Source organism: Lepidochelys kempii, chromosome 18, assembly GCF_965140285.1.
Source record: "Lepidochelys kempii isolate rLepKem1 chromosome 18, rLepKem1.hap1, whole genome shotgun sequence".
Classification (NCBI taxonomy): Eukaryota; Metazoa; Chordata; order Testudines; family Cheloniidae; genus Lepidochelys; species Lepidochelys kempii.
The window spans coordinates 15044347-15063797 of record NC_136397.1 but is presented as its reverse complement, the minus strand read 5'-3'; the positions used below and the strand labels follow the sequence as shown (position 1 = coordinate 15063797).

Here is a 19451-nt window from a genome sequence, read left to right as displayed (position 1 = left end):
AAGTATTTACAAATGGACATGTATATGCTCTTGACACCTGAGAGTTTCTGCTGTCATTTTTGTGCACACACATACACACACTAAAATTTATAATTCAACACTTATATCAAGGAACTTAAATGATCAATGGGATTCTATAAAAGCTAAATTAACAAAAAATAGTCTATTAGTGAAGACATCTGGTGTATTATAGCAAGAAAAGTTAATGATATTGTCTGGAACCCTATAATCAATTTTTTTTCTCCCACAGCTCTATCATTAGACTGTGTGCGCCTGTGGAATTTATTAGATCTCCGTGCCTGGTGGAAGATTTGCCAACTGGATCTGGTTCAGATCAGGCCAAAATGGTTTTGGCAACACTCCTCGTCTTTAAAGAACAATCAATAAAGTTACGTTTCTGCTGCATTGTTTCAACTGCAGGAAGATTTATGGGCTTCCTATAGAATCCCTTTGAAACACAGTAGAGAGGGTTTGGGAGAGGACTACCAATCATCTTTACATTTAAATCTCCAGCATACACAGCCCTGTGCTGCTAACTGAAATATTGGTAATCAATTGTAGGGAGTCAGTCACCCAGAATTAATGGAAAGACAAAAAGTTTGCCAAAATCAATATAATGAGTAAAATTTACAATCACTTCAGCAAATTCTAGTTAGTAAGCAACATGGACATGGAAAATGCAGTAAAACTCATAGAAAGAAAGAGCTAGAAAAAAACTGCCTAAAGGGAATAGAAAATTTACTAATATCATGAAAGTCAAAATCTGACTGAATAGTAGACACGCTGACTGGGCCAGTACACTGCTTATCTGCCTTCCAAGAACTTGTTACGTCAAGGAACAAGCCGCAGCAGGAAAAACTTGTTGAAAGTATTTTCTCTGCTGTTTTTAACTCCATCTTGAAATCCTACCAACTTTAGGAGCTAAAAGGCTCCTACAACATGCAGCTCGTTTATGAACCTGGCACTGGTAGATCTCAGCAGGCTGCCAGCAGCTGAAATGTGCAAGTGAAAGTTTGCACTCACTCTCAGTTTCTAGCTACTACTGATCTTTTTGAGCAGGGTTCAGAGGAATGAAAATAAGGTCTGAGATTTAAAACAGTACCCTTTAAAAATGCTGAGTTTTGCCTTACTCTTGACTCCCTGACTCATTGTTTTGGTTCCTAAAAATGTGTGGTATTTCACATGGGAGGAATTCTCTCTCTCTCTCTCATGTGGGAGTGGGGAGTTAATTAAAGGAACTGCCTCCTCCTCCCTCAAATGTCCCATGGTGAATCTGCATGCAAACAGAACTGCATTTTCCCTTAAGTGTTCTTATATTCAAACACGCTGTGGAGAATCTCAGTTCCTCACTGTACCAAATACACAAAAATCAAAATTTTTCTTGCAAATGAATTGATGGTATTCAGTTTCTCTGTAATATCTTTTCATACCATGCACTCACACAAATCTCAAAGTTTAACCAATTTCTTAAAATCCAAACATTAAAATGAATCCTAACAGTAAAATCAATCCTAAAAACGTGAACCAATACCACAGTACCAAATCAGTAAATCAGCTGCAGCTCCATGAGAAGTTCCATTCACAAGGAAATTCAGCCCGTGAATTGCAGGAACAACCTCTAGCTTCCATGTGATCAGCTTAGAGAAAGCAACCATACACTATACAATACCAAACCAGGCAAATACTAAGAACCTACAGGTCCAGTTTTCTGAAGTGCTGAGGTCCCACAACTCCCACTGAAGTCAGTGGGAGCTGTGAATGCTCAACACCTCTGAAAAATCAGGCCCATGGTAAAGACTCAATAGGATGAAACCGCTGAGGAGAACAATGAAGATTCCCAAGACCTGGCCTGTTTTTTCTCACTTTAGGTACATGTTCGGTCCAAATTGAAAGCAAAGTGTATCTTTAGAACTTGGGTTCTGTGAGCACAGGCTTGGTTTAATGCAAAATAGGGAGAGACGGACAACTAACAGAGATAGAAAATACAGCTTCTGTCTCTGACATTGACTTCCACTTTGCCATCTCGTTGCTGGGGGAAAAACAGAGACAGTACACAATCTTATTAGTCACTCTGAGACCTGGTAAACTTGTACCAGCATTGGGCTATTTAGGACATTGCCTTTAGCTGCCTCTTGCTGGTCACAAGCTTACAGCAATATTGCAAAACATGCAGTCTTGGCTGGCTAAGCCAGATTCTTATGATACAGAAGGAAAAAGGAGAGAGATAGGAAAGAAGAAATCAGGCAGGGAACAAAAAGGATACATGGAGGAAAAGGGATGGTGGGGGACAAAGTCTCATACCCCAGCTGGCTGGGATTTAGCTGGAGCCAGTGGAGGTGGTGATGTTATCTGGCCCTCTCTTGTGATTTGGTTTGGTCAGAAGATTTCTCAGAATTAAGATCCAGATGGTCCAGGTTCCCAGGAGATGGCGGGGATGGCAGTCATGATGGTGTAGTTCACTTCAGCTGCAGTCAGCTTTTCTACCAGTTTTCTTTAAGAACCCCAAAAGGAAGTGATGAGTGGAACAGCCCATCCCTTCATTATTTTGTCCACCAATTAGGCCTAATTTGCAACACACCAATTCTGATCCATTATTTCCTGGTCCTCTACTCCTCTTATTTAGCACTCAATCTTAACATAGTCCCTGAACAATATCAGTCTGCCTTTTTGTTTGTACTAAGTCAGCGTCTCATTTTTGCAACTTTTCCCATTAGCATTTGTTGTTGTAGGTTATTGTGCCATTCCACCTACACTCTCTTCTTACAGTTAAGCTCACAATCAGGGTAAATTTGTAGGCTCGATTATCACAACAGTACTTTAATGTTTTCAAAAAAATTAATAGCTTTTAGAAAATACAGACATGATTCTTGGTAGCTGGGTAGCATAAAGATTTATTGCAAAGTGAGTGGAGGGTACAAGTGTCCTCTTGTAATGCCTAAGTGGCCTTCATTTTCCAAAGCTGGAATATGCACCCCACCCTGCTCCAGAATCTAGAGCATTTGAAGAGGCCTTGTGAGGGACAGTCCTAAAAGAGGTGTTTGCAGTAGGTGAAAAGTAAAGACCTCAGAGAGGATATACAGAGACTATTTGAAAGGGAGCGTTATGGTCAATAGGCCTAAAACCAATTTGTAAAGTTAATGGTCTTTCTTTGTGCTTCCTTCCCTACCACAAAGATAAATACTTCAGTTCCCGCAGCCTGGCATTCACAAACAACCCTTCAACTACCACCAATGTGTATTCATTCAACTGCAGAAAAAAATTGGTTAATTATTTCCAGTTTCAAACTTCTAAATCATGTTTGTAATGAGCAAAAAGTCTATTTCATAAATCCCATGGCAGCATTCTTTTAACCAAATATATTTTCTGTTCCCTCGCTCAACCCCAAACCCATCCTTCCTGGTGAAGGACCTTCTGTATGTACTTCAGACCCACGCTGAACACAAATTCTCATCAGAATCATGGTAATCAAAGATGAAAAAACCCATTAGATCATCAAATCCCTCTGCCTAGGACGATGTAGTCCTCAATGAAAGACACGCAATATCAGCTACTACATTCATATTGAATTTGATCATGAATAGAGAGTTTTCTTATCCCTCAATCAAAAGCTGAGTATATTAATGCTCTCAACAGAAGAGCACTCAAAGTAAACCACCACCAGGTACACCAAGCAGTTAACGTTTTTTAGTTCACCAACTGTGCCACCTTCAAAGCTTGAGATATAAATACAGAGAATTTATTAAGCAATTTGTGGCTGAATTTTCACTTTTATTGAAGCTTAAATACAGTTACATGAATATTTTCTTGTTTCTTTGGCCTTATAAAGTGCAGTACTTTGATCCAATTAAATTCTGCAAAAAAAATGTGGCCCTTTCATAGCAAATTTGAGTGAAACATTTATTAAATTCATGATTGGAACAGAGATGCTAGTACTGCAAAACAAGCAATATTGTTAAACCCTTTCTACCTCACGTATCCTTTTTTCCTTAGCAACATTCTATTAACCACCCTCTGCCTTCAGATCAACACCAATTTCCTCAAAGTAATTTTCAACAAAAAGTTGAGACTTTTCATTAAAGGATCAGTTATCATGTTTAGAAGGTATTCCAGAACAAGAAAGTAAGTTACCTCCCAAAAATCTCATGACAGATTGGTATTTCTGTTAAGTTTTTGACACAGTGGTATATATTTAGTTCACGTTCATTCTCTCAAGAGTCATTAAACCATAAACAATCCCTAAATGTACTTTTTAAAGATAATTTGATTCCTACAGTGATAGCTGGCGTTACATACTGCATTGGTGCAATGGTAGAGAGAAAAGGCTGTCACGTGGCATTAGTTCCCTGTGATAAGAGCTCCTAACTAATGTTAGCCCAAGGCATACCATTTCCCACTTGGCAAGGGCACAATGCCTGTCACCATAATACCTGAAAATCTAGCTCCCAGTGAGTTCATACCCCAGGCTAGGACAGCAACCTTTACTCATGCCTGGCACCACCAACGCAGAGTTGGCCTTTGAGTGCATTATTTTTGTGCTGAGTTATTAGGTAGGTGTAACATAGATATCTGGCTTTGCAGTAACTGACTACAGTACGTCTTTTGTACCACAAAAGTTTTCCACAACCATATGAGACTATGAATGCCAGTTCTAGGTCAGCATGACCTAACGTATCATAGAAGAAAGATACTGTCCTGAGTACAGACAGATTACCAGAACCAAGCAAAGATTGTATGGATTAATAAAAAATATTACAAAAAAGATACTAAGACTATTAAGTTGGAGGCGTTGTCTGCTAGAAGTTAATCTTTAATAGCCACCATACAAGCCACCAAGGACGCTAAGTTAAAAAACTTCTCGGTTCAAAAATCTTACCAATCAACAATTGTTGTCTGTAAGTGCATGATACGGCATATAATAAATAGGGCCAGACTGATATATTTATGCATATTGAGTAGTCCCATTGAAACCCATGAGGCTACTCAGGATGCTTATGACATATGCAAAGATATCGAACTGGCTTATAAGTGACTTAGAAAAAAGAAAATGGAGTCCATGGCACGACCATACTCAGCTTGTGGATGGAAGCCTTATTCTTAGAAGTTCAAGCAGCTGTTGCTCGAAGAGGGAGCAGAATCCTGATGCCACTGAAGTCAATGGCAGTTTTGCCAGTGACTTCCATGAGGCCAGGATTTCATCCAGAATTTTTATTCCGGAGGATACAGGTTTACCTTTAGATCATCGCACACATCATACTTTACTTTACAATTCCATTTATAGTTAGTTTTATGCATAACTGAATATTTGAAGGAGATAGCCATCATTGAAATGCCTTACACAGGAGAGCACAAATGTTATCTGTGACCATTTCCAATTACAGTGCACCTAGAAAGGCAAAATCACTTTGTGATCTCCCCTACTTTCTTTCCTCTAGCCCCCATTTGATTTCCAGGTGCCATAGAAAAATGTGAAGAGTTAGCTTCTGATCTCAAGTAAAGTCTGTAACAATGAGCTTTGGAACCAAGTCTGCTGCTGCTCCTAGACTCATTAACACTTGAGGAACAATTTATGGAGAGAATGAACCAGCTCCTCAACATTGTAAATGTCCAAGTGAAAGAAAATCACGAACAGCACAGCAGTAGAGACAGATTGCAAAGAGAACAGCAGTAGTAACTAAAGCTTTATCACTGGGACTTAATGGCCATTGGTGAGAGGGGACTGTTCTTCAGGAAATGAAAAGAGATTCTTCTAGTATCTCTTTTAGCTGAATTGATTCATCTTAAAGTGTCAACAGAGGGACTTGTAATTTAAGTGCAATATACTAATGTGAGAAAACATAACAACGTACATGCTATGACAGTGGGAGATCGAAAGAGCATGTGAGGGGAGGACAATTGGTTTCTTTCCTAGGCAGCACAATCTAGAGATTAGAGTATAGGCTGTTCTGAAACAATCCATAACACTTGCCATGTGAACCTATCACTTCCAGAGGCAGCAATGGCAGTTCAGTCCATACAGATCCATCAAGCTGGGTGTCATCCTATCCTTCCCCCACCCCTTTTTTTGTTTAATTCACTTCAATTTTAACAGAGGTGAGACAGGCAAGAAAGTTTTAATTCCCCAGTTAGTCATCCTGATCAAGCTTTATTGAAGTGGAAAGGGAGTCTTTCAACATAAAATCTTAGCCATTCTAGGAGTCTATCTAGCAGCCTTTTTTCCTTTCTTCTTCTTCTTCTTAAGTAGGAGAAAGGCTTGGATATGTCATTGAAATTATCAGGTGTCATACTTTGAAATCTGGTGGGGGAAGGGGGAGGAAAACAGTGATGATTTAAGACCTATTATTGGAAGACCCAAATCTGTTTTCAATTTAAGCTTTTAGAATGAAAAGGGAATTTCAGTAGCCATATCCACAGGTGTAAATGCCTGGCACATTTTCTCCACATGTAATTAACCACAGAAGAACTGGCTAATTAGTCAGGTGGCTAAGACACTGAACCAGGAACGAAGACTCTTGGGTTCGAGTCTCAGCTCTGTTGCAGAGCTTCTTGTCATCTTAGACAGGTTACTTCACCTCTGGAGCCCGTTGTCACCATCTGTAATATGAAAATTCTGACATTGCACTCCATAATGTTTTATGGAAATATGCCGATGAGTGTGAATATGATGTAACTGGAATATGCTTTATGCAAAAGGTTTCTTGCAAGGTATCATTACAAAGCTTATAGTCTACTGAGTGTGTTCATCCTATTTGTATGAATGTCTCATTCTTGTGTATAAAACTAGGAATATGAAGTAGAACTCTGAGGTCCTACTGTAACTATGCAAAGTGTGGGCCATTAATGGTGGTTTGGAAGCTTGACGGCTCCCACTGACTAGGACAATTGATTGTAAACCTTCCTGGGTGCATGTACGGGCCATCCCTGGAAGAACGGAGGCTGGGGTCCCACAGGACATGTGAACGTGTCACCTGATACTGGAATCCATCTTAAACCTGGTGCTTTTCCATTTAGAAGGAGAGGTGGGGACCCAGAGAGACAAAAGATTCCTGCCTGGTGCCAAAGCTATAAAAGGGGGTGGAATAGGACAAAGGGGGCTGCCAGTCATGAGAACACCCCTACTTTCCCCCTAAGATGTCTGCTGGGACTAACAAGGACTGTACCAGGGGAAAGGATTGGGCCCAGACCAGGAAAGCATCTAGTCTGTGAAAGAAACTTATCAGAACATCTCTGAGGGTGAGATTTTACCTGTAATCGTTTCTTAATGTATTAGGCTTAGACTTGCATGTTTTTGCTTTACTTTGTTTGGTGACTTACTTTGTTCTGTATGTTATTACCTGAAACCACTTAAATCCTACTTTTTATACTTAATAAAATCACTTTTGTTTATTAATTAACCCAGAGTAAGTGATTACTGCCTGGGAGAGCAAACAGCTGTGCATCTCTCTCTCTCTCTCAGTGTTATAGAGGGCGGACAATTTATGAGTTTACCCTGTATAAGCTTTATACAGAGTCAAACTGATTTATTTGGGGTTTGGATCCCATTGGGAACTGGGTGTCTGGGTGCTGGAGACAGGTGACCTGCTGAGCAGTTTTTGGTTATTGCCTGCAGCTTTGGGGGCGTGGACCAGACCTGGGTCTCTGTCGCAGCAGGCTAGCATGTCTGGCTCAACAAGGCACAGTTCTGGAGTCCCAGGCTGGCAGGGAAAATGGGCTCAAAGGTAATTCCAGCACATCAGGTGACAGTCCCAAGGGGGGTCTCTGTGACCGAACCCATCACACATGGTCAATGGTCCTTTCTCCTCCCCTCCCGCACCCATTCTGGGTATAAAAACATAACTAGGGAAAAGTTCTGTGCCTGGATTGCACCAAAATCACTGAACCAACAAGTTAAAAGGGTTATTACTAAGGAAGTAAAAAACTGTCAGCTATGCATCCAAACCCACACTTAGTTTATGACAACCAAGAAGATAATGTACTTAATTAGTTGGTGACATTTCAAAGCTGTTGCTTTTTTTTTTTCCCTGCTTCACTTGACATGTTTTGCTAAGGGCAAAACAAAATTGTGTTTTTTTGTTGGAATCTGGCATAGCAGAGAGATCAAGTGTCCTTTCCACTGTACATACTACCCTTTCCTCAGCAAATAGATCAACCGTGACAAAAACACTGCAGATCCATTTTCTGTTAGTAAAACCAACATCAGTCTCTTTTTAAGCGTTCATTATGCCCCCAATTTTATTGACAAAACCATCAGGGGAATTAAAGAACCTACAGTGTGAAGGGGACAGGCATACAGCAACTATATTCCTTCCATAAAGAGGAATCAGCAGCATTCCTACCATTATACATCCCTGCAAGTGTGAGCTGCATACAGAACCTCAAAACAAAAACAAAAGTAAGAAACACGGTGTGAGGTGGTGGTTGGTTTTTTTTGTTTTTATTTAAAGGATCAAAATATATTGCACTTTGCTTCCCACATTGTTTTTGCAGACAACTTTAATGTGTTGTACTAGACCAATACTGACAACAGAAGCTTCAGCTTTTACTGCTGTTGATACCCTGAGCAATTACTGTAACTCAGCAGGAACTTCTATCCAGAATGGCAACTATCACATTGTAATTCAGCATTTCATGAGAGATTCCGCTGAAACATGAAGGCACCTGCTAATGTGCAAAAATTGTACAAATGGGGTTTAACGCATTCTTAGAACCTGGTAGATAAAAATACACTTAAGTATTTTTCATGGTGTAACCGTATTGTACTTGTTAGAGATCACAGAAAAGCAGCAAATGTTTAAGTAATAACAAAAAGTCCAACAAACAGGTAGCTGCTAGGCTTCAGAGAAGTCAGGGAAGGGTGTGAAAAATTACCTGAAAGGATGGATACTGTAAATAATGGAGACCTCTGGAAAAACAGACAACTAGCATGGACATAAATATTGAAGAAGAAAGCCATCAATGTAACAGGCAAAAGGAAAGAACACGTTCCCCCACACTGTAGCCCTGCAAAATTAACTGGGGGTTGGAGAGAGCAGATAGAGAAAGGAAAGAGAACCTTTAGCAGAAACAGATGGTAGGTAATCTAAACAAGGAATGTGTCACCCTGGGCCTGTAATTATTTATTGCTTTAACTTTTAAGTGATATAAATATTTGTGACACAAAAGCAGCTGAAAGAAAGGAGATTCTCAGTTAAGGACCTCATTCTATCTAACTCCCCCTGATTACTCTTAAGTATAACAGGGGCCTGAGAAAAACATAGATGCCACCTATGCTGTACCACCTGGAGAAGGAAGGTGGAGATTTCCTACTGTATTGTATCACGATAATAAGCATGTGTAGCCCACTTAAAACCGGCACAGGGATTTGCTTAAAGTTATTTTATGTTACAAAGCTATGGATTTGGGGGAAGAGGAGTGTGGGGGGGGGGACGACATCACACGTCTCTCAAGTTCTTACTGTGGTGATGTGTCCTTGAATTAAAAATTCATTTAAGACCGAAGGTTTTGAAAGAAGATTTGAATTTTTTTTTTTTAATCTAACAGTTTTCATGACAAGTGTCCTTAGGAGGAGATAGTGAGGAAGTCATTAAATCTCAACTCAAGTCCTGTATCCACATAGTCCAACAGGCTACCAAACCACAACTCTTGATAGCCCACAACTCCATCTTCAGCATTTATTTATAGAGAATTTATCATTACAGTATAGTCTCTAGACAATGTTATAATCAGCTTTTCCAGCAAACCAGTAAACTACTGTACCACTTCCTCCCTAGAGCACTCGAAGTACAAAAGATAGCTATGTGGATTATAAAACCTTGTGAAGAGTTCTCTGTGTCCCAACTAACCAACCAGCTCTGCCTGTAGAGGGCACTTCATTGTTTCAGTAGTGACAAAGTTACTAGAGTATTACTAAAAGAGAAGGGTTAAAGGGAGTAAAAGATTGTGCAATATCATCACCATGTTAAGAAAAAACATGGAAAACACTACTTACCAATTTGAAGTCTTGAATGCTGCAGATGAAGTACGGGGTGTTCGGCCGGCGACTTTCAATATATACGCAATCTTTAAAAAAGAAATAATTTGAAATAATGGCAATTAATTTCTATACCTCAGACAGAAAGAATAAAAACAGGACACGTTTAAGAAAACAGTATAAACTAAGAGAACCACAATGTTTATTATATAAAATGTAAATATGCTATGCTTGGTCTAAAATAGAAGCTAGAATTTTCATTCTAAATAAAGTAGTAGTTTATTAAAATAAAGGTGAATTTTTATGTTATGTTTTGTTCAGAAAACAAATGAACTCGGACCAGACTTCTGAATTTAGCTAATACAATGATGAGGTCATAACCTATGGACCAGACTAAAACAAGAGAGGAAACTAATCAAATCTCTTCTGGTTAACTCACTATTAAAAACTTAACACTAACATATTTTCTTTTCTAATTGTAAAGAAAACCAAGGCAACCAATCATAGCTGGAATGGAGTAAACTAAATTAGATTTTCCTCAGGGAAGAACTGAGCTTTCTCAAATTACATTTCACATGACAGAGGCTGAGTAATTATTTTTGTTTTTGACAACTGGACACTAAAACGTTGCTGTAAAATGAGATCTGTTGTGTTACAAACACAATCCCAGCAATAATCACAACAAAAGCATGGGTTTAGGGGAAAAAAACAGCACTGAATGGAGAAAGAATTGCCTGGTTAATGATAATGACCTTAGAAATGGGAAAATCCACACACAGCTTGCTAGAAAGCAGAGATGTTGCTCCAAAAGTCAAGGAAATATTTCACAGATCGTCTCAGTGCTTTTTTCATTTATATTCACACACAACTAGTTATTCAGATTTTCCATGAATCTACACACACTTCTGCAAAAGGTGTATACCTTACTAAAACCTCAGGTGCTCAAAATACAACTAGCCTTTCTCCCATTGTCTTATTTCCTAATAACTGTAAAAGAAAAAAAATGAGGGGAAAACTATTGCAGTTTTAGCTCTTCTACACTTATGAATGCATCATCATAATAAATATTTTAAACTGACAGAGAATATAGTGCTTTACAAACACTATTCAGGCTATATTCAAACTTCACTCGGGTAGGAATCACTTCTTCCACCACTGAAATGCAGTCACCTCAGGAGATAAAACTCAGCAACTGCTCAACATCAGTATCTTAAAACAACTGAAATTGCAGTAAGAATCTAGATAGATAGAACATGATCATCAAAGGTGGAAGTTGACCAAGACACCACATTCAAAGGCTCTAGTACTTCTATGATAGATGCTCTGACTGTAATTGGTGAGGACCTTGGTTTTACATCTCATTCAAAATGTGGTAGTAACATAATGCCTCAAAAGAAAGTGCTACCTTCTTAAACACCAGTTCCTAGGTTAGTTGGTGGTCTACCATGCAATTGCTACTAACCTAACCCAATACTGCTAGACTGTAATAGTATCACGGCAAAAGGCAGTGGAGTCCCACGCATACATGGCACAAACGAGATAGAAAAAGGCTGGGGAAGGGATAACTGATGCAGGGGGCTACAATGAGGCAGGGCTCTGATAAACTTAATTAGATAAAGTTACCTTAACCCTTACAAAGCAGATGATTGATTGTTTCACAGTAGCCCACTAGCCCCAGCATTTTAGGAGCTGTACAAACATAGAAGAGGAAGCTTGTCCTAAAAAGTTTACAGTTTGCATAGACAAAAGTCTGAGGGGGGAAAAATTAAATATCTCCATTATACAGATAGGAAACTGCAGCACCCAGAGATCAAGTAAATTGCCATGGCCACAGAGAACATTTGCGCCAGGAATTAAATCTGTTAAGTACCACAAAGTACCAGTGCCTTAACCACAAAACCATCCATCCAGCTGGGCTTCCTAGCAAGGAACTTTTCATGTGACCATAGGACTTACGTTGTACATACCGGGAACACCTAAATAAGGAGTAAAGAAAGTATCCTCTGGTGTGGCAGGGACATAAGGTACAAGTTGAAATGGCTTTAACTTTTGGACCAACTATTTAAACTGAAGTGTAAACCAAATTTCCCCTGTATATCCTGAACTTCCCCAAACTCGCTTTTTTCCAGATTGCTAGTGCATATTTCCATGTATTTCCTTTTGTCCTCGGCCAACTGCCATTCCCCTAAAACTTAAATCCCATTTAAAAAAATGATCAATCCAAGAAGGGATTATTACCTGGAAGTTAATGTGGTTAGGTCTTGGGTCCACCAACCCAGATGCAGAGTATTTCCTCCCCAAATACCCTCAATCAGGCAAGACCCATTCAATAAACATCAAACATCAATTTTTTCCCCTTGTTAACCAGTGATGGCAGACCAGTGCCCACTTGCCACAGCATATTGGAAAATAATCTCACCCTATTCCTCTTGAATACTCAAGCACACCCAGCAAGATATTGAAATTGCACATTCAGTTAAAGAGAACTTAAAGCAAAAATTAGGCTCCTCAATTAATCCATGAATCCATATGACGGCATTTTCCTCTAGAATGGACAATGTTCCTGTCTGAAAGAGCTTAGACTTCAAGTTTAGATCTAAGCACAAAAGTATCTAACTCAGACAGAGGGTTTCCTTGCCTTTTGCATTACAAGAAACTCCCAAACTGACAAATGCTGCTCATTGTGACACATATTCCTAAAGGATTTGTAAGGTATCAAATAGCTAAAAGCAATCACTGCAACTGTTTGAAGCCTGCCAACAACAAACTCCAGCCAGAATGAGAGCTCAACTATCAGGGGCAGTTGGCGTAGCTTTATCGACTTAAGTGGTGTTCAGGCCCCCCAAAAAACCCTTGAAGCCACAAGGTAATGGATGGAGCATTTTCTAGCCCCTCCCACCCCCCCCCTTTTTTTTAAAAGCACTCTCTCTTTGCTAGATGCCACATGCGCATAAAAAGTTAAATTCACTGAAGAAAAATGGAACATAAATTTGCAAGAGAGAGAGACAGGATGAGCTGTATAGCAATGGTGCAAAGAACAAACTTTCAGTTCTGGTTGGCTAAATCCTGCCTGAATAATAGTACCCCATACAGGAGTTATCTAGCAGCTGGGCTGGTGGATCCCCACAAACAGTGTACCAGCCTTCCTTTTTTACTTAAACGGTAATGCCTTGTTATTGAACAAAAAGTCACTTCCTGCTGAGTGTTTACAAAGAAACCATGGTAACTTGACTTATCCAACGCCGCCTGTGAATCCATATGCCACATTCCTACACGCAACACTATGCTTTGTAAAACAGGCTACTCTATCACGCCAGTCGCTATCCATCAGGACTTTTGCTGTGAATCATTTTGTGGCAGCATTTGATAAAGTCAAATGAGCTTGGCACAAGGTGTTATTTTTTTAAAAAAGAAAAAAGAAAAGCTATTAAACCTATTGCTTATTTTATAGAAAGACATAAAACAGAGGGATTAGAATCTGGAGTGGTCTGAAATCATAATTTTATCAGCATCAGTCAAGCTGGTCTCCAATTGACAACAGAAATTGAAAGAATGCCCTGTTCTGACCCAGCTTCTTAATTCATTTATAAGATAAAGTCAGAAGAAAATTATAGCAGAGCTTTGTGTCGACATCCCCATTATAAACTCCTAACTTCAGGGGTTTAGGACTCCAGTGTTCTGGACTGGGAATTTGGCATGTCAGACTCAGGGCAAGAAGCTAATTTTTTTCTTATCTTTTTATTTTTCAAGTTAGCTGAAAATGAGCATCAGCAGTTTAAGTGACACAAATGTAAATAAAATTTGAGATGTGTTTTGCTCTTCTAGCATAACATTTTATCATTCACTGAGAGACATCTGCAAATGCTATTGTGATTTGAACCAGTGTTTTTTCAAATTATAGTCCATAGGGCATTCCCATGTATCTACAGAGAGGATTCTATCTTAGTGGTGGAGCATCTGTTCATCTTCTAGCAGTAATACTAGTGACAACCCAGTCTACGTCAGAGCATCTTTGGGGGGGTTTCTAAATGTTTCAGTGTCAAAAAAGCCAACAAAAAAACAAGAACTTCTTCCAACCGCGTTTTTTTTCCCCTTGACGAATGTTCATCTGGTGTAAATTTAATTAATGATCAAATTTATGAATGACACCAACATCAGAAGGGTAGCATAATAAACAGGCGGATGGAACCTAACTAAAAAGTGACCTGAATACATGATTGGGGGCTGCAGGCACCCAGGGGAGATTCAGTCTTAATAAATGTCAAGACCTACGCATAGTGAGAGAAATAATTCCAATACTAAAAAAGGAGAACACATATAAACAACCAAACCCAGTGCATTAAATTACTTTTGCCTCCTTTATACTGCCGTAATATTACAGAGCAGATGGGGGGTGGATCATCATTGGGAGAACAAGTGATATACAGTCTCTCTGTCTACCTCCCTCCCTGAGAATCCACAACATGATGTCAGTGACCCATGGATTTAAATCAGTATGATTTAGTAGACAAATACTTTATGTTGCTGGGGATGAGGCTGGGGAGGAATTAGCCAATATACTAATGTTGAAAAATCTGCCACTGCTTATTCATAGTAATCTTTTTTAACAAAACAAACTAACAGAGACTTTCGGCATGACAGACTGAACGTGCAGCAGGCAGATTCACACAAGGGATTTGTCTGTTGGATATGAATACGCAAACTAAAATCCACATTTTAAAAGAAAAGTCTAATTCATTTTTATATTATGAACCTGAGTCTCTCGCGGGTGCCAAGCGGAGGAGGAGTTTCCATCCCTCAGGTATACAACATACATTTTCAAACTTACCTATACCAAAATGCATATTTACTAGACAGCCAACAGCAGCTGCTGCAGCAGTACAAATACATATATATATTTCTTTAGAAGAAGCTTAAAATATTATGTGTGTAATGGACCATAAACAGTGTGAGTGCCAGAATAATCTATGTAATAAATAAAAGCTCACACTTAAGAGTCTTCCTTCAAAAGATCTCGAAGCTCTTCACAAATATTAAACGACTGAAATTGGGATGCCATCATGTTACCTGTCATGCACCACATTTCTTTTTCTTTCCATCACTAAGAGAATAAAATCCACAGACAAAAATATATGTTCATTCTAAGTCTACAATGGAATCTATCCTTATGCTAACCAGGACTAATTACTGTAACCATTTTTCAGTGATTTCAGATCCTTGTGAAGCTTTAGCACAAGCCATGCTATGACTGAAGAGAGTCTGCTTTCATTTTGAATTGTCTGGCTTCATCATTTCTCACCACTTTAATACTAGCACAGTGGTGTCTCTGAGTGCCTACTGCCGCCTCTTAGCATCTGCAAACAACACCATTCGTCAGAAAAGGAAAGAAAGCCAAAAGAGGAGATAGAACTAAACATCATACAATAAAGAGGAGGCCCTTCACACAGCAAATTTACTTCCTTCTGAATCCCTTTACAGATCAGGTTTCAGAGTAACAGCCATGTTAGTCTGTATTCACAAAAAGAAAAGGAGTACTTGTGGCACCTTAGAGACTAACCAATTTATTTGAGCATAAGCTTTCGTGAGCTACAGCTCACTTCATCGGATGCATACTGTGGAAACTGCAGAAGACATTATATACACAAAGACCATGAAACAATACCTCCTCCCACCCCACTCTCCTGCTGGTAATAGCTTATCTAAAGTGATCACTCTCCTTACAATGTGTATGATAATCAAGTTGGGCCATTTCCAGCACAAATCCAGGATTTCTCACCCTCCACCCCCCCACACACAAACTCACTCTCCTGCTGGTAATAGCTTATCCAAAGTGACCACTCTCCTTACAATGTGTATGAAAATCAAGGTGGGCCATTTCCAGCACAAATCCAGGTTTTCTCACCTCCCCCCCAAACACACAGTGAGTTTGCGTGTGGGGAGTGAGAAAACCTGGATTTGTGCTGGAAATGGCCCACCTTGATTATCATGCACATTGTAGGGAGAGTGGTCACTTTGGATAAGCTATTACCAGCAGGAGAGTGAGTTTGTGTGTGTGTGTGGTTTTTTTTTTGGGGGGGGGGGGCGGGGGTTTGAGAAAACCTGGGTTTGTGCTGGAAATGGCCCAACTTGATGATCACTTTAGATAAGCTATTACCAGCAGGAGAGTGGGGTGGGAGGAGGTATTGTTTCATGGTCTCTGTGTATATAATGTCTTCTGCAGTTTCCACAGTATACATCCGATGAAGTGAGCTGTAGCTCACGAAAGCTTATGCTCAAATAAATTGGTTAGTCTCTCAGGTGCCATAAGTACTCCTTTTCTTTTTGAGAATACAGACTAACAGCTGCTACTCTGAAACCTGTCATCTTGCTAGTAAGTGTTTGAAGTTCTGCCCACTTCTGGTAATTATGTGAGGCACAATCCACAGACCACTTAATTTCCAGCCGAATCCTGCCTGATGACCAGACTGCTATTCATCTCACTACATGGACATACGTACATAGAATCAAAGGACTGGCAGGGACCTCGAGAAGTCATCTAGCTCAGTCCCCTGCACTCATGGCAGGACTAAGTATTATCTAGACTACCCCTGACAGGTGTTTGTCTAACCTGCTCTTAAAAATCTCCAATGATGGAGATTCCGCAACTTCCCTAGGCAATTTATTCTAGTGCTTAACCACCCTGACAGTTAGGAAGTTTTTCCTAATGTCCAACCTACATCTCCTTTGCTTCAACTTAAGCCCACTGCTTCTTGTCCTAACCTCAGAGGTTAAGAAAAACAATTCTTCTCCCTCCTCCTTATAACAACCTTTTATGTACTTGAAAACTGTTATGTCCCCTTTCAGTCTTCCCTTCAGACTAAACAAACCCAATTTTTTCAGTCTTCCCTCATAGGTCAGGTTTTCTAGACCTTTAATCATTTTTGTTGTTCTTCTTTGGACTTTCTCCAATTTGTCCACCTCTTCCCTGAAATGTGGTGCCCAGAACCGGACACGATACTCCAGTTGCAGCCTAATCAGCGCGGAGTCAAGTGGAAGAATTACTTCTCATGTCTTGCTTACAACATTCTTGCAAACAAAGCGAACATCATTCTGGGATGTATTTGCAGGAGTGTTACACTGTTGACTCTCATTTAGCTTGGGGTCCACTTTGACCCCCAAATCCCTTTCCGCAGTATTCCTTCCTAGACAGCCATTTCCCGTTTTGTATGCGTGCAACTGACTGTTCCTTCCTAAGTGGAGTACTTTGCATTTGTCCTTATTGAATTACATCCTTTTTATTTCAAACCATTTCTCCAAAATGATCTGGACAAACTGAATTACAATCCTATCCTCCAAAGCACTTGTAACCCCTGCCAGCTTGGTATCATCCACAAACTTTATAAGTGTACTCTCTATGCCATTATCTAAATCACTGAAAGATATTGAACAGAACCCGACCTAGAACTGATCCCTGCAGGACCCCACTCGTTATGCCCTTCCAGCGTAACTGTGAACCACTGATAACTACTCTCTGGGAACGGTTTTCCAACCAGTTTTGCATCCACCTTATAGTAGCTCCATGAAGGTTGAATTTCCCTAGTTTGTTTATGAAAAGGTCATGCAAGACAGCATCAAAAGCTTTACTAAAATCCAGATAGGCCATGTCTACCCCTTCCCCCCATCCAGAAGGCTTGTTATGCTGCCAAAGAAAGCTTGCTTAATTATTTGCAGGTACAGAAGATAAGGTGACCGGTCTGTAATCCCCTGGGTTGTCCTTATTTCCCTTTTTATAGATTGGCACTATATTTGCCCTTTTCCAGTTTTTTGGAATCTCTCCCGTCTTCCCATGACTTTTCAAAGATAATCACTAACGGCTCAGATATCTCCTCAGTCAGCTCCCTCAGTATTCTAGGATGCATTTCATCAGGCCCTGGTGACTTGAAGACATCTAACTTGTCTAAGTAATTTTTAACTTGTTCTTTCCCTATTTTAGCCTCTGATCCTACCTCATTTTCACTGACATTCACTATGTTAGACGTCCAATCACCAGCAAACTTCTTGGTGAAAACCGAAACGAAATAGTCATTAAGCACCTCTGCCATTTCCATATTTTCTGTTATTATTTCTCTCCCTCCCTCCCCCCATTGAGTAACAGACCTACCCTGTCCTTAGTCTTCCTGTTGCTTCTAATATATTTGTAGAATGTTTTCTTGTTACCCTTTATGTCTCTAGCTAGTTTTATCTCGTTTTGTGCCGTGGTCTTTCTAATTTTGTCCCTACATATTTGAGTTATTTGTTTATATTCATCCTTCGTAATTTGACCTAGTTTTTACTTTTTATATGACTCTTTTTTGATTTTTAGGTCACTGAAGATCTTCTGGTTAAGCTAGGGCGGTCTCTTGCCATACTTCCTATCTTTCCTACGCAGTGGGATAGTTTGCTCTTGTGGCCTTAGTAATGTCTCATTAAAAAATTGCCAGCTGTCTTCAATTGTTTTTCCCCTTGGACTTGCTTCCCAGGGGATCTTACCTTGAGTTTCCTAAAGTCTGCCTTCTTGAAATCCATTGTCTTTATTTTGCTGTTCTCCCTCCTGACCATTCCTTAGAATCACAAACTCTACCATTTCATGATCACTTTCACCCAAGTTGCCTTCCACTTTCAAATTCTCAATCAGTTCCTCCCTATTTGTCAAAAATCAAATCTAGAACAGTCTCTCCCCTGGTAGCTTTCTCCATCTTCTGAAATAAAAAAACTGTCTCCAATACATTCCAAGAACTTGTTGGATAATCTGTGCCCTGCTGTGTTATTTTCCCAACAGGTATCTGTGTAGTTCAAGTCCCCCATCACCACCAAGTCCTGTGCTTTGGATGATTATTTTTTTAGTTAGTTATGGACCATAACAGCAAATAAACCATTCAAATATAGTATGTTGAGACCTCTAGATTGAGTAAATCCCCAGGTTATCATTCCAGGACATAGTTTGACATGGAATAACAGTTACAGTTACTGACACCTGGCAGCTCAAGAAGGGAAATGCATATATCTGCATAAAAACTTCATCAAGCAGAATCTGCTGCAAAGCAAAATGGAATAAGATAGTGCAACAAATGCCCATGAATGCCACTCACTCGACTCCATGTCTATTACCTTCTTCACATCATTCTCCGACTATTGCAATCTTTTTCTTCCAGTGCTAGCTATCTACAGTCCAGCCACACAGAACAGAATGCTTCTGTCCACCTCATGCATGGAGAAGGATCATGGGAAGCATGCAATAACGGTGCCAAGTTGCAACTTCTCCATGGACTTCCTGTTCTTTTCATGGACCAGTTCAAAACTACTATCCTTGCATTCTAAAGACTTCTGTGCCTATTTTCACAGCCCTCCATTTTTATCCCTCCACTTTCCGCCTGTTCATCTGCTCCTGACCACCTCTGTCCCACATCACCATTGGTACAAGCGTCTTCTCTGCTGACATCTGCAACAGCATTAAAGGGAAAGTTCA

The 19451-nt window shown here is 39.8% G+C and overlaps 1 protein-coding gene across 13 annotated transcripts in view; it reads right to left on the bottom strand.

Moving 5' to 3' along the window:
* The window catches only part of RERE (arginine-glutamic acid dipeptide repeats), a 402629-nt gene that overhangs the window by 229026 nt on the left and 154152 nt on the right, over nucleotides 1–19451 (bottom strand). For all 13 annotated transcript variants that reach the window (XM_073316831.2, XM_073316829.2, XM_073316839.2 and 10 more), the window contains one exon: nucleotides 9986–10056. In XM_073316831.2, coding sequence (XP_073172932.1) covers nucleotides 9986–10056 — 71 coding nt within the window. The remainder of the gene's footprint in view (nucleotides 1–9985; nucleotides 10057–19451) is intronic.